At 39.4% G+C, this 15144-nt stretch overlaps 1 protein-coding gene across 1 annotated transcript; it reads right to left on the bottom strand.

Moving 5' to 3' along the window:
• Window positions 1–2103: 2103 nt before the first annotated feature.
• On the bottom strand, window positions 2104–14921 carry LOC306906147 (cilia- and flagella-associated protein 337; the record flags this gene model as incomplete). Its single annotated transcript, XM_079477288.1, has 11 exons — window positions 2104–2334; window positions 2422–2567; window positions 3128–3267; window positions 3513–3715; window positions 3854–4003; window positions 4933–5097; window positions 5211–5450; window positions 5540–5731; window positions 14460–14597; window positions 14694–14740; window positions 14822–14921. The coding sequence occupies 11 exons, from the start codon at window positions 14919–14921 to the stop codon at window positions 2104–2106; spliced, it is 1752 nt and encodes a 583-aa protein (XP_079333414.1).
• Window positions 14922–15144: the final 223 nt, after the last annotated feature.

Raw genomic sequence — 15144 nt, 5'->3', positions numbered from 1 at the left:
CTTGTAACACATTTAATGAATAAATGTTTGACGTCACTTGCTCAAAATGCCTAAATATGTATGTGTAATGTAAATACCGTTATCACAAAATTTTGAAATGAAAATCAAACCACAACACATGCTATTATTGCAAAATTACCCCAAAATGTACATTTTATAATGACGGAGGACAATAGTTTTGCCTACAGCGAGGAGAGGGTCTTATTTAGGAGGTTTGATGATAGTTTAATTTTACAAGGTGGCTAATTCGTATTAAATTTTTGTTGTAAATCATACAAACACATAAGATTAATGGAGAAAAAGCAACACTGAAGCCCCACCCCAACCCTATAGTCACTGGCGTGAAAGCAAATCGTACTACATGTACGAATTGTTCTAATTCATACGAATAAGCCACATCGTAAAAAGGTTAAGTGTTGGCCATGAGATTGTGTTGTAAGTATCTTTCACCTTTGAGAGCTGTGATATAATCCAGACCTTCCTCTGTCAGTTTGAAGATCTGGCTAAATGTGACTACATTTTCACAGAATTATAAACCTTCACTGGCTACCCATTAAGTATAGTATTGACTTTAAAGTTCTTTTAATAATTTATAAAGCCTTAAACGGTTTAACCCCTACCTACCTAACAGAGCTTCTATCACACTACAACCCATCACGCTCTCTAAAATCTCAAAACTCCAGACTTTTGATAATACCTAGAATAAATCCACCTAGGGGGTTGAGCTTTCTCATATGTAGCACCTAAATCTGGAATAGCCTTCCCGATACTATTCAAGGATCAGACACACTCGCCCAATTTAAATCTAGATTAAAGACAGATGTTTTCAGCCAAGTATTCACTTAATGAAACATACACTGCTGCAAGTAAACACAAAGTCAGTTACCTGATAAAGTGAAGGAAATCTGAGGAGAGAATCTTCACCACACTAGACACTTTTATGAATAGTTTTCTGTGACTATTGGAGACTTTCAACAATGACCAACATTGAAAACACCACAATAATGGTCTCTTTGGACTTTTCACCCCTCACCACAAAGCTTCTGCTTCTACCATATGCTAGAGTTAACAGCAGTTATATCAGACCATCAAAACATTCACTTTGTTGGTTTATTTGTTAACGCCTCTCTGGGAGTTCATTGCCAAGTCAGCTCTGCCAAATGTGGATAGTAATCAAATATCCACAACACCAGCTGCCAGAATCACATCTGGGCCAGTATATGAGCTGCTAATTTGGTTTAACTTCTTATCCTATTGCTTTTATAAGAATTATTAAGGGCAGTCTAGGGGTAAAAACACTGTTTGTGGTCAGCAAAAAGAAAGTAAGCCATATAAGGCATGAGGGTGAAACCATTTTTGGGTAAACTATTCCTTCAATCTGAGATAAGCTTCCCAGTAAGTAGGCCTGGGGTAGATGTTGTGCTGGTTATTGTTGCAGAGATTTCAGTATTTTGTATTGTAAAACAGTTCACCTGTCCTGGGTATATTTTAAAAATATCTTTAAGAATCCTTTCTTGTGAAAAGCTTCCAAATGTCCCCCTCGCTATGTTCTGTCCTTTGATTCATGTATTCATGTGTGTCATTGGTGTTATTGGTGACAAACTATCATTTTGAAAGAAGTTTAAAGGTTAACAAAGAAGATGCTCTTTTCAAGCACTCACATAGCGAGTGTCCCGTTCCTTAAAATAAGTATGAAATGTTATTTAAAATGTCGGTTTTTGGTGTGGATCTTTAAAAGCGTCATTGGTGTTTCAGTATGAACGATTTTTATTGGAAAAAAACATGTTAATCGCTATAATGTATAGATTTAAGTGTCCCTCATTATGATAGTTTTGAGGTGACAAGTAATATCTTGGATTAGGGTTGGAGCTAAACTCTGCAGGACACCGGCCTTCAAGGACCGAACCTGGGGACGCCTATTATTTACATTTTGCATTTACATTTTATGCATTTGGCAGACGCTTTTATCCAAAGCGACTTACATTGCATTGTACTATACATTTGTACCTTTTTTGTAAGTATGCCAATCCCTGGGATCGACCTATAACCATGCCTTTGCTAGCACCATGCTCTTAGCACTGAACCACAGGAAAGGGGACCCCATTATACAAGAATCCTGCTGATTTGATAAGTGTCCGGGTTGCGTATATCCCACGTCTCTTCCTGTCCAAAACAGCCTACATAACCTCCATCGATGCTCCACAGAGAGGTCCTGCAGTCCACTGACACGGTTAGCACAAAGAGTCGAGAGCCGTACGCCAGAATCTCACTGCTCACTAACGCTCCCTCACCGTCCCTCCAAGAGTGTAACAGTGGAGGTAATTCTGTTGCAGACTAAGAGAGACAGGTTAAAAAAAACACCACATAAAGATATTAAGCTCTGATAGCTAAAAGAAAAAGTTTAAATGCAAATTTTCCTACCTCATCTCCAGCCGATAAGGCATATTGTGAGATGTCCCACACTTTAATGGATCCAGTGGTGTCTCCAGTGACAAGAAGACCATTTTCCTGGTCTGAACTTAAACCCGTCACACTCTTATTAGATTCACCAGGCACATAGAACTGCCCTGCATCAAACCAAATGAACAAAGTCACTTACCTATTCCTCTATTCACTCTTTTCATAATGAATAAATTAAACATTGTGTGCTTTAATATTGTGGTTTATTTTTTCAGAATTACGTTCTATACTTTCACAAGAAATGATCTTTTGCTCACACCACCAGATTGTTTTATGTATTATATTGCGGCTTACTATATTCTGTGTTTACTGCTGTTGTGAAATAAATGTGGGTTTAAAAAGCTCTGTTTTAGCTTCTGATCCTTGAACACCATTTCAAAACATTGGTGTACACTCTTAAAAATAAAGTTTATACAGTATAAAGTGTTCTTCGCATGTGATACAATATTTTTTGTTCCCTATGGAACCCTTTTTAAATTATTATTGTCTGAATAACAGTTTTTGTGGATGCTCTTGATAGAACCATAAAGCGAGAGAAAGACCATTTTGGGAACGTTACTTTTTAATCTGAGGTAGGGTGCAATTTAAGGAGTCTTCAATTTAAAATGGGCCAAATGACTGTTTGTGGTATAAGTCATCATCAAATGCTCTCAGTTATTATGTTTACCATGCTTGTGCTTGGGTCCGTAGATGCTCCACCAGCAGACAGATCCGGCCTGTGAGCTAAGCAGCACAGCACTGTTTTTCGAAACATTTTTCTTTGCTCGTCTTTGCAGGAACAGCAGCCTATGAACAGGCGGATATGACCTATGCACATATACAAACACAACAAAGCTCATCTTTTCCCTTTGCCAGCTGACATAGGACCTGAATATACCGAGTCGGCAACATGACTTTCTGAACAATTTATACACTTTTCATTCTGTATGAATTATATCACAGCATTCTTAAAATCTAAGCTCGTAAACTCTTTAGATGAGGATGACATTCAGTATATTGTTAAATATACTTCTTAATTTGCACTTTTGTATATAGTTAGACTCCTTAAAAACCTTTGCTGGGGTCCCATTTTGTCCTGTGGGGATCTCTGTAGTCTTGCGATGGACCTTTGAAGACCCATATTCCAGATAATAATTTCTCCATCATAGCTCCCAGTAGCCAGAATTCCCAAACTTGGACAGTGATCCATTGCTAGGATATCTTCACTGTGTTGACAACCAGGCTTCCAGGACAGATCGGCTTTGATATAGGTGTCCTGTTATCATAAAACTAAAAAGTATGAGCGTATAATCACATACTCAAAAGCGACAATTGAAAATGTACATTAAGTGGCCATTAAAGTGTGTGTGTGTGTGTGTGTGTGCGTGCGTGCGTGCCTGCGTGTGTCCCTTACATTTGAAAATGCGATGTTATAATGAGCGATGAGTCGACTCCATCCTGTGGCTATAAACTGGTTGTCATGGTGACAGATAATCCCAGTGACCTCTGTGTTGGAGACAGCTTCTAGCTTGTGAAGATTGTGCCCATTCAATGCGTTCCACACCTAGCAGTGAAATGTACACATTAGTAACAGAAGGCAGTGATAAAAACAATGGCCAGTCAGTACAAAAAGCACATTTACAGATATTTGCTTTTCCAAATACCACAGCATTTCTCACAACTTTCCATTTTAACAGCGTCTTTTAAACAATCACTAATAAAATCCACCTGATAACATTCCAAAAAATGGATGAATACAGGTTCACTTCGAATTGACAACACAACATAGTAAACTATGTACTTTAAAGGTAGTCTAGAAGAATTAATACATCTTCACAGATAAATAAATTAGACTGCGTAAAAACACATGCAGAAATGGATTTGGATTGGATTTTTATGATCTGCCAAATGAAAGAAACGAGCCTAAAGCAATTAGTCAAAAAGATGAGAAGGGCTGCCTGTTGTACTTCAGTTCAAAGCATGCATAATTCACTGCTGTCAATAAATTAAAATAGTTTATTATCCTTGATAAACTGGAGCTGCTGTTGTGATAATGGTCCCAGGGAACAAACAGCATACTGATAAAATATTTAACTTGAATGTACTGTTTGGATTGGAGTATCTGGCTAACAATACATTTAAATGATGGTTGATATATTCTTACAGTCTGCAATCCAGTCCATGGTTTTGTAACTATATATATCCAATATATGACACTATAGTAGACAGGAGTGTTCTAAATTCATTCTAGAGGTGCCACTGAAGTAGACTATCATAAAATCTGTCTTCAACACAAGCACAATGCTCTTAGACAAGAAGGGGCCATGTGGCTTGTAAACTGTACCATACAGGTGTTCTGAGTTCAATATGAGATAAGAGATCTGTATATACAGATGCAATATGTCTCCAAATAGCAATAAATATGATGGCTGATCCTCTGTACCTAAAGGCTAGTTGGATTAATAGCCAATCTTAAGGAACTCAATAACTTGCCTTGATAGTTCCATTGGTGGCTGCAGAGATCAGCCTGCGTTGGCTTCGATCCAGTGTAATACAAGAAATCTTCTCCATACCATGAGCATTCCTTATTTCCATCTTCTTCAGGCCTGTCTTCACATCCCAAACAGCCAATGAAGAGTCAGCACAGGCTGTTATTACCTGCAATAAATCATGTCCAAATGTACACAACACAAACGGTACTCTTCGAACACTATATATTAAAGATGATGACCAAAGATGTTATGTTCAAACCAACAATCCAAATAGCCAACCTGTTCAAAATGTGGACTGTAAATGGCACATGTGTAGAGTTTTCTGTTGGACTCTGTTTTGTGGAGTCTCAGCATAGTCATGTACTCCCTGCAGGTCACCAGGAGCGCAGGATCTGCCGTCAGACTGAGAAGAAGAGGAAATGTGCCATGTTCAAGAACACGCCCTGCTTGGAAATTAGGGAATTTCAGCTCAATTGTCTTAACACATTGTTGAGAAGGTATATCCCATATGTTCAGCACCTGAAAAGTGAAAATAATGTGAAATAAACTAAAGAGTTTCAAACTTAACTGAACTTTCCGAGCTGACATATAGTGGTTATAATACTGACACAATCCTTAGCGTAGCTGAAGATCTTGCTCATTGCTTGGTGAATAACCACATCCACCACATTGGTCTGGTGACTGTGCAGAACTGCAATGGGTTGAGACGTCACATAGCGGTTCCACATTCTCACAGCAGGATCCACTCCAGCAGTTACCAGGAGGCTGTGCGAAGAGCTGAAGTCAAAACATTTGACTCCCTGCAGGAAAACAAGCCATATTGACTGGATTTCAAATGTTCTGTGTCATTTTTTGTGGGTAAACAAGCAGTAATTCCGTCTGACTAATGGCTGAATCATACAGTAGTTCTTGTTTTTTTACAAAGTTCAGACAGCAGTATTCTTAATTAAATTTGTAAGAGTTGCAGGGGTGGCTTGTTACTTTTTTTCTGAATATTACAGAATGGAAAATGGTAATGAATAATATATCTGTCAAAACAACAAAATGTAGCCATTTTATTGGAGTCTGAACACAGTCTATAAAGCCACAATAACAAAATCCAAACACCATCACCCTTTTAAATGGGTTTAATTTAGGTTGAAAACAGATGTTATGAAACTAAATTATAATGAGCTTCGAAATAATTATATGCAAATATATATCTGCCTGTCTAATTATGCATATGTATTGCAACTTTCAAGAAATGTTTTATACCTTTTTAATTCTCCAGGTGTATTTCTTTCTCTTCTGATGGACATCAATGATTACAACAGAGCTGCCTGTGCTTTCAGATGATGTAATAATAAGCTCACCGTGGTGCTCATACATGATTCTATTTGTCGGTTCACTGTGGATGTGTGGGATGTTTTGATAGGAGATCAGTTCACTGTGGGCACATATGTCCTGTAAGGGTACAAACACTATTGATGATGCATTATTGATTTCTCTAGTTTGGCCATGTTCAGAGCAAGTAAATGTTACAAGGTTATTTTTAGGCCTAACTGTCACAATACTTTGCAAGGTAAAACTCTTTATTTCCTGCTTCATTTTCAACTGTCTGCAAATATTACATAATACACATCATTTTCCTTCACAGTTTAACCTTTTTAAACACTTTGGCACCACCCATTGAGCCTTTTGGTGGCTCCACTGGATTGGTTTCTATAAAATGTTATTGCTATTTTACTAAGTAACCTATGCAATACTGTCACATAGTCATGTATATAAACTCTAAAACATGTTGGGGGTCGATATCACTTTAAAGTGCCTTTGGTGGCCTTATCAGAATCACTGAGCCATCATTAACATAATGCAGAATAATGACATTTTGAGGTTTTATCATAAATGGCCAAATATTTATACAACTGCAATAAGAAGAATCTTGAAATGTTATTTCTCATTTTATACCATCTTCTTTGATTCAATGTATGTGATATTGGCATGTCACACACACTGGTCAGTTAACTTCATTGAGTTTAATAAGTGAATGAATATTCTTATTGTCCTCAACAAGGTATTTTGTAAAACATGTCCCTGAAAATGCTGTCCACCCTGCCATTATGGGGTGAATGCCCCTTTAAGAAACCAAGTGATGTACTCAGTGACATCCCTTCCCCGATTTTGCCTTTCCATAGTGGAGGTTAAAACACCTGCTGCACACACAGTCAATATCTACACTTATATTTCCCAATTTTCATCATATTGTCTTTGTAGTTGGATGTGGTCAAGCTTAACATCTCCCACCCACCCTATCATAGTGAAATATTTTTGAAATATAGTTGTTCCAAACCTGTATACATTTCTGTGTTCTGTTGAACACAAAGAGAGATATTTTGGAATAATGTTAGCAACCAACAGTTCTGAAGCACCATTGACTGCCATGGTAGGAAAAAATTAAATGGTATAGTCAAAGGTTCCCCAGAACTGCATGTTTTCCTACATTCCTCAAAATATCTTCTTATGTGTTCAACAGAACCAAAACATTAGAAAAAAATGTCCCTATTATTGAAGTCAATGCTGCCTCAGAATCTTTGGTTGCTAACATGATTCCAAATATATTTCTTTGTGTTCAACCGGAGATTCGATTCGAGTAATTCATGACAGTACCTTGCCACACAGAGTTTCACATCACTGCAGCGGAATCGGTTTGTTGTATCACTGCACTTGTACTTTCTTTCATATTAGTGTATTTTATTCATAGCATACATTGTTACTTATCACTGCTGTTGCTAAACTTATCCTGATATCTCAATGACCATCTCCTGGTTATTTACTTGAAGATCTTAAACCAAAACACTCACCGCCGTTAGCATAGCACAAGCGTGCTAGCGGGCTTTCTGTTTACACTGCTAAATATCATCTCGCCTTCTAGTTTTCTTGTGGGCTAACGGTTTCTCTCTTAAGCGTATATACTAAGAATCACCGAGCAGCCTTGGTAAGTTGGAATTACTCTTCAAACCCGGTGAGTTATGGCTTCTTCTCTTATTATTGTCACTTGCACCTCATGTCAAATGTTTAGCTTAGCCTTCTCTGTCAGCGGCGAGGGCTTTACATGCGATAAATGCAGGGAAATAGCTAGGCTGACAGAGAGGATCTCAGAATTAGAGTCTCGCATCCAATCTTTATCGGAGGATAGTAAGAATGTAAGGAGCTCAGAAAACACTTTGGATGCGAGCAATATAAGCGCGCACAGTTCGGTTCCGGTTGAACAACCCCCGCAGCTGGGAAGCTTTGTGACTGTGAGACGGTGTAGTCGCAGGTCAAAACACCACTCAACCGTTCCGACTACAGTCTCGAACAGGTTTGCCCCGCTCAGTGACGCACCGACTGAGAAACCTGCTGAAAGTGCCCTAGTTATTGGTGATTCTATTGTTCGGAATGTTAACATAGAGGCACCAGCCACTATAGTCAAATGTTTACCGGGAGCCAGAGCTCCTGACATCGTCAAATTTAAATGTGCTGGCTAAGGCTAATCGTAAATTTAGTAAGATTGTTATTCACGTCGGCACAAATGATGTTCGACTCCGTCAATCGGAGATCACAAAAGATAATATTAAAGAGGTGTGTGAGCTCGCAAGCACGATGTCAGACACTGTAATATTCTCTGGCCCTCTCCCTGCTTATCGTGGTGATGAGATACATAGCAGATTATCATATCTAAATGGCTGGTTGTCTAAGTGGTGCCTGCAGAATGATAGAGTTTTGAGGGCAGACTGGACCTGTTGAAAAGTGATGGTCTCCACCCCTACTGGGCTGAAGTTTTTCTACTGTCTAGAAATATGGCACATAGTCTTAATGCTAAAACTTGACTCACTGGGGTCCAGGTCAGGGAGCAGACAGAATGGCTTAACCAACGGTCTGCTTGCCGTCTCACGTTGCAGAACACACTAAATACACAACATGCGATAACACTTTCTCCCAAACATCATAAAATAGAGACTGTGTCTGTTCCCCGGATTATAAAAACATAAAATAATGCGTAAACCTCTCAAAGGTAATTTAATTAACGTTAAAGTAACTAAACATGAACATAATACAGATAATCAACTGTTTCGACTCGGATTGCTAAATATTAGATCTCTCTCTAATAAAGCACTTTTTATTAACGATATGATAACAGATCATAAAATAGACATGATCTGTCTGACAGAAACATGGCTGAAGCCAAATGATTATATTGTTTTAAATGAGTCTGTCCCCCAAGATTATTATTATAAACACGAGCCTCGCCTAAAAGGCAGAGGGGGAGGTGTTGCTGCACTTTACCGTAACTCTTTTAGCATTTCTCAGAAGTCTAATCCTAAATATAATTCTTTTGAAGTCATGGTACTTGATGCATCAATACTTAATACTAAGGACAAAACATCTTTAAAATTTATTCTGGCTATTGTATATAGGCCTCCAGGGCACCACACAGATTTTATTAAAGAATTTGGTGGGTTCTTATCAGAACTAGTACTGGCTGCAGACAGAGTCCTTGTTGTTGGTGACTTTAACATTCATGTAGATAATGATACAGATGCTTTAGGAATGGCTTTTAAAGACTCTCTTAACTCCATGGGCGTTAGTCAACATGTGTCGGGACCTACTCACCTTCGTAATCATACTTTAGATTTAATATTGTCTTACGGTATAAACGTGGGCGACGTAAATATCCTTCAGCAGAGCGTTTCGGATTATTATCTGGTATCATGCTTGCTTCACTACCCAATGGTGGCAAATCAAACTCCAAGTTACAAATATTGTAGAACAATAACTTCGACTACAAAAGATCCGTTTCTTGATAATTTGCCTGAATTGTCTCAAATCTCTAGCATTAGTAATAACGTTGAAGATCTTGACTTTACCATTGAAAATATTAATGCCACCTTCTCGGAAACGCTAGACATAGTTGCTCCTCTGCGCTTAAAGAAGATTAGAACTCACTCAGGCTCCAAAGAAAGCGGCACGAAAAATGGAGCGCAACTTTAAGAAAACTAAATTAGAGGTATTCGTACTGCCTTGAAGGATAGCATTAAAAAATACAGGAAAGCCCTAAAAACGTCTCGATCTGCCTACCTTTCATCACTAATAGAAGAAAACCAGCATAACCCTAGGTTTTTATTTGATACAGTGGCTAAATTAACCAAAAATAAATCGTCAGCGACTTCTGATTCTGTATACCAGCATAGCAGTGATGATTTTATGAACTATTTCACAAATAAAATCCAAGATATTAGAGAAAAAATTATAACTATGCAACCAGAAGTGAATCTCGCTGAACAAACGACTAACTACAGCGCCTCTAAGGAGAAATTACGTTTATTTTCTACTATAGATCACGATGAGCTCTCTAAAATCATTAGATCATCTAAATCAACTTCATGCATGTTAGACCCTATACCTACAAATCTACTGAAAGAGATGCTCCCAGAAATTATAGATCCTCTACTTAGCATTATTAACTCATCTCTTACATTAGGACATATCTAAAGCATATAAGGTGGCTGTTATAAGGCCCCTTGTCAAAAAAACCCATCTGGACCCTGGAGAACTAGTTAACTACAGACCTATTTCGAATCTACCTTTCTTATCTAAAGTTCTGGAAAAAGTAGTCTCAATTCAAATATGCTCCTTCCTCCAAAGGAATGAGATTAATGAAGATTTCCAGTCTGGATTTAGAGCACATCACAGTACAGAGACTGCTCTGATTAGAGTTACAAATGATCTGCTTATGGCGTCCAACTGAGGTTGTATCTCCTTATTGGTGCTGCTAGATCTTAGTGCTGCATTCGACACCATTGACCACAGCATGCTCCTACATAGACTCGAAAATGATGTCGGTATTAAGGAAATAGCTTTGGAATGTCTTAGATCTTATTTATGCCACCGTTTTCAATATGTAGCAATAAACAATGAGGTATCACGCAAATCGAAAGTCCAGTACGGTGTACCACAGGGCTCAGTCTTAGGGCCTATGCTCTTCGCATTATACATGCTACCTCTAGGAGATATAATAAAGCGACACGGAGTAAGCTTTCACTGTTATGCTGATGATACGCAACTTTATATTTCCTCGAAGCCTCATGAAACACAGCAATTCCATCGAATAGTGGAATGCATAGTCGATATAAAAAAGTGGATGAGTAGCAATTTTTTATTACTGAACTCGGACAAAACTGAAGTGTTACTTATCGGACCGAAAACCGCCCTACGTAACAACCAAGAATACTGCTTAACTATTGATGGATGTTCCATAAAACCCTCATCTTTAGCTAAGAATCATGGCTTTATATTCGATAGTACTGTGTCATTTGAGAACCAGGTCGCCAACACCTGTAAAATTGCGTTTTTCCATCTTAAAAATATATCTAAACTACGTCATATGCTGTCACCATCGGATGCAGAGAAGCTTATACATGCCTTTATGACATCAAGACTAGATTACTGTAATACACTATTAGGTGCTTGCCCTGCAGGCCTATTACAAAAACTCCAACTGGTCCAAAATGCGGCAGCTCGAGTTCTTACGCGTACAAAAAAGTATGAGCATATTAGCCCGGTTCTGTCAACCTTGCACTGGTTACCTGTAAAGCATCGCATAAACTTTAAAATCTTGCTTATTACCTATAAAGCCTTGCATGGTTTAGCTCCTCACTACTTGAGAGAACTTCTAACGTATTATAGTCCATCACGTGCACTACGCTCTCAGGTGTCAGGTCAGTTGGTAATACCTAGAATTTCAAAATCAAGTGCAGGCGGCAGATCCTTTTCCTATCTAGCGCCTAAACTTTGGAACAGTCTTCCCTGCACTGTCCGGGAGGCAGACACACTCTGTCAGTTTAAATCTAGACTAAAGACGCATCTTTTTAATCTTGCATACACTACACTATCATAATATGTAGATGTCACCGGGTGAACGAACCAGGAACCGAAGAGAGACTGCGACTCGTTGTTAGGGGGAAGAAATGCCGGTGCGACACCATAACGAGCGCCAGCTGAAGCTAATGATTAGCGCTTCATTGAAGCATGTGCTTCAGTATAAAGAGAGAGGCTGAAAGCATGGTAGGGAGAGAAGAGGAAGGGGGAAGAGAGTGTTCGTGCAGTTATGAAGCGCTGTAGGAATACTCGAGGATCATCGTAGTGGCAGTGAGTGGTGAGTGAAGAACAGAAACTGTACCAGCTGGGGAGGCCATCGAGTACGGGTTTTATCGTTTGGAACTACTAACCTTTGGATCATTCACCCTATGAAGAGGAGAGAAACGAGTTGATTAATCGCTGTAAAGAGAGAGTGAGTTGCAGTGTCTGATAGAGTGAAACCAACACGTGTGAGGATTTACCAGAGTGATTTATGCACGAGTGTGGTGAGATCGAACAACTGTTTTCTCTGAGTCTCTGATGGATGAAACTGGTCTATAACCTTGAAGATGTATTCGAATTGAACTGTCCCCGTAGTTGTTTCCAGGTCCCTAACGATCGTGCGCATGGCGTAGAGGAAGGAGAACTCAATGCTCCGTTGTTGCCACAAATCACGAGCACTGTATCCCGCCTCAGCGAAAGCCCAGCCTTGCCAATTCTTCCGATGATGCCTTTCCAGTATATCCAGAACGAGAGTGGAGGCTGGTAAAGTACCCGGTTTTTGTCTCACCTACTACTGCCTGCCTCACTATCGAATTGTCCGTCCCTTACAGGGAGTAAAGAGGGAGCTACTGTGACGAGTTGGATGGTGGCTTTGTGAGCACGTTGACGAATCCAAGTCCAGAAGCTGCCTGCCCCACGAGTAATTCCACGAGTCTGACGACGAGGAAAGTCCCGATCGGTCCCACGAGCCTGCTTAGAGAGGAGTATACTCACCTGGAGAACGGAAAAGCACCTACCGGCACCCCCCTTCCTCACTTCATCAACGCTACAGCCACAGGCCCACCAAGAGAGGAATATCCTTACCTGAAGGACGGAGAAGTACCTACCAGCCCCCCTAACTCACTTCATCAACGCTACAGCCACAGGCCCACCAAGAGAGGAATGTCCTTACCTGAAGGACGGAGAAGTACCTACCAGCCCCTGCTTCTTCATTGCGTCCACGCTACAGCCACGAGCATCCCCACCCCTGCTTTTATCCCTTTTTATATTAATAAAGAAACTTACCTTTTAAACTCATCCTTGTTGTCCGCCTCTTGGTGTTCTCTGGTGTCTGCTCCTCCGGAGTGTGGTAAATAACCCTCGGCCCTGTCACCGGGTGACATATATTTCAAAGATCTAGGCTGCACTAGTTAGATCAACCGGAACCAGGGACACTTCCAATAACAACTGATGCATTTGTTGCATCAAAGAGAGCAGAACAGTACTCTACTCTCAGCCAGTCTTGTCTCATTGTTCCAAGGTTACCAGAGCGGGCAGGACGCAGTCCAAGGTTACCGGAGCGGGCAGGGCGCAATCCATTCCCAGACCTGACAAATGCTGGACGAAGGACGTGGCGACTCTACAAAACTTCAGTCGCTATTAGATTATTAATGATAATTTTAAATCTAAATCTGTTTTTTATTTTGCCTTGTTGTGCAAGCACTGTCGAGCTTGTGCAGAGGCAGCAGTTTTTGCCAGAGGGGAACTGGAATCCCCTGGTTAGGCCTGGTCTCCCTCTGAGGTTTTTTTTCTCCTCCAATGGAGTTTTGGGTTCCTTGCCACCGTTTGCATACTGTTTTGCACTGTTTGCCTGGCCGGGGGGGCTGCTAGAATTTGATAGTCTTATTTAATTAACTCTGCATATAGGAATTTATTGTGTGTCTGATATTTGAACTGTGTTTGACTTCCATAACCTTTTATGTTTTACTTATAGTCAATGTTTTCTTGTACAGCTGCTTTGTAACAATGAAAATTGTAAAAAGCGCTATATAAATAAAGCTGACTTGACTTGACTTGACAGTAACTCAAGTAATTCATGACAGAATAAAACATTTTGGGTGGAGTATCCATTTAATTCAACTCAACAGTTAGGATTGTCCATTTCTGACCCAATGATGGTTTCAAACTACCCAACTTTTTTAGAACGTGTTGCATTTTTACTCTTTAATTTAGATCCACAGCAGCTTTAAAATATGAGTATTCAACATCGATACTTTAGTCGAAATTAATTAAATTTGTCTACTCATTGCTCTTTGCAGCTGTAAATATTTACACATCTGCATTAATGTGTCCACATTATTCTACACAATATCGCCAAAAGGGCCAAGGTGGCAGTGTCTGATTTTACTACACAGGGCTAGGTATATGCAAGTATCTCATAACACAACATGATACAGATCACAATTTAAAACATATATTCATATAACTTAATTAATTTGTATTGTATCTTATTAATAGCAATTTAATTACAATACAGTCAAATGAAATTGTGCTATGACTAACTTTTTGCAGCACACTTTGCACATATGATGCAATACAATGCTGAATCTTTATATAGCTACCGTATATAGCTACAAGCTGAATTTACCCAATGAAGACACATATACTTACTGGCATAAAAATAGGCACAGAGGCTGTTTTCTTGGTGAATTTTGCCTCAAAGAGCCCCTTTGAAGGCTTTAGAAACCACAACAAATTTACAGATCCACTCTCATCTCCCCACATCAGCACACATTTTTCTCCTGGATCCTAGATAGACATGAATCACAACATAATAAACAGAGAATTAACAAGCCTAGACTGAATTCTGGTTCAACACTGGTGTTTAAAAAGTGACTGACCCACCTCTTTGTCATACCAATAACTCAGAGCAGTGGCGAAATGATTCAGTCCTAAAAAACAGGGAGTCAACAAGGCCATATGGTAAGTGCAATAGCAAACTTTACATCTTGTGGTGGTTTACTGGTGTATACCAAATAAATGAAACTGCTCAAAACAGTTTGTGGTGGCAACGTCAAAGAAGTGAATGCCCCTGCTCATTGTTGCCACAGCGATCTTTTGGATGTTTGCCATGTAGACGCCATCTGTGATACAACACCTCCTTCCCAATTCTGTTTTATCAGAGGGTTCAGCACACATCTGCACAAATTAAAGAGAGGTTTCTGAAATATTAACCATCAATAAAGCAAAGGAATTGATTTCAGTGTTGATATTTACCCTCAGTTGCTTTGTGATGTTTAGACTACTATTCCACACTGCCAGTGTTCCTCCCTTGCTGATGCTGATGTAATGCATT

The sequence above is a fragment of the Barbatula barbatula genome, assembly GCF_947034865.1.
Source record: "Barbatula barbatula genome assembly, chromosome: 16".
NCBI classification, from domain to species: domain Eukaryota; kingdom Metazoa; phylum Chordata; class Actinopteri; order Cypriniformes; family Nemacheilidae; genus Barbatula; species Barbatula barbatula.
The sequence above is the reverse complement of the archived record's forward strand: the minus strand, read 5'-3'. Positions and strand labels throughout refer to the sequence as shown.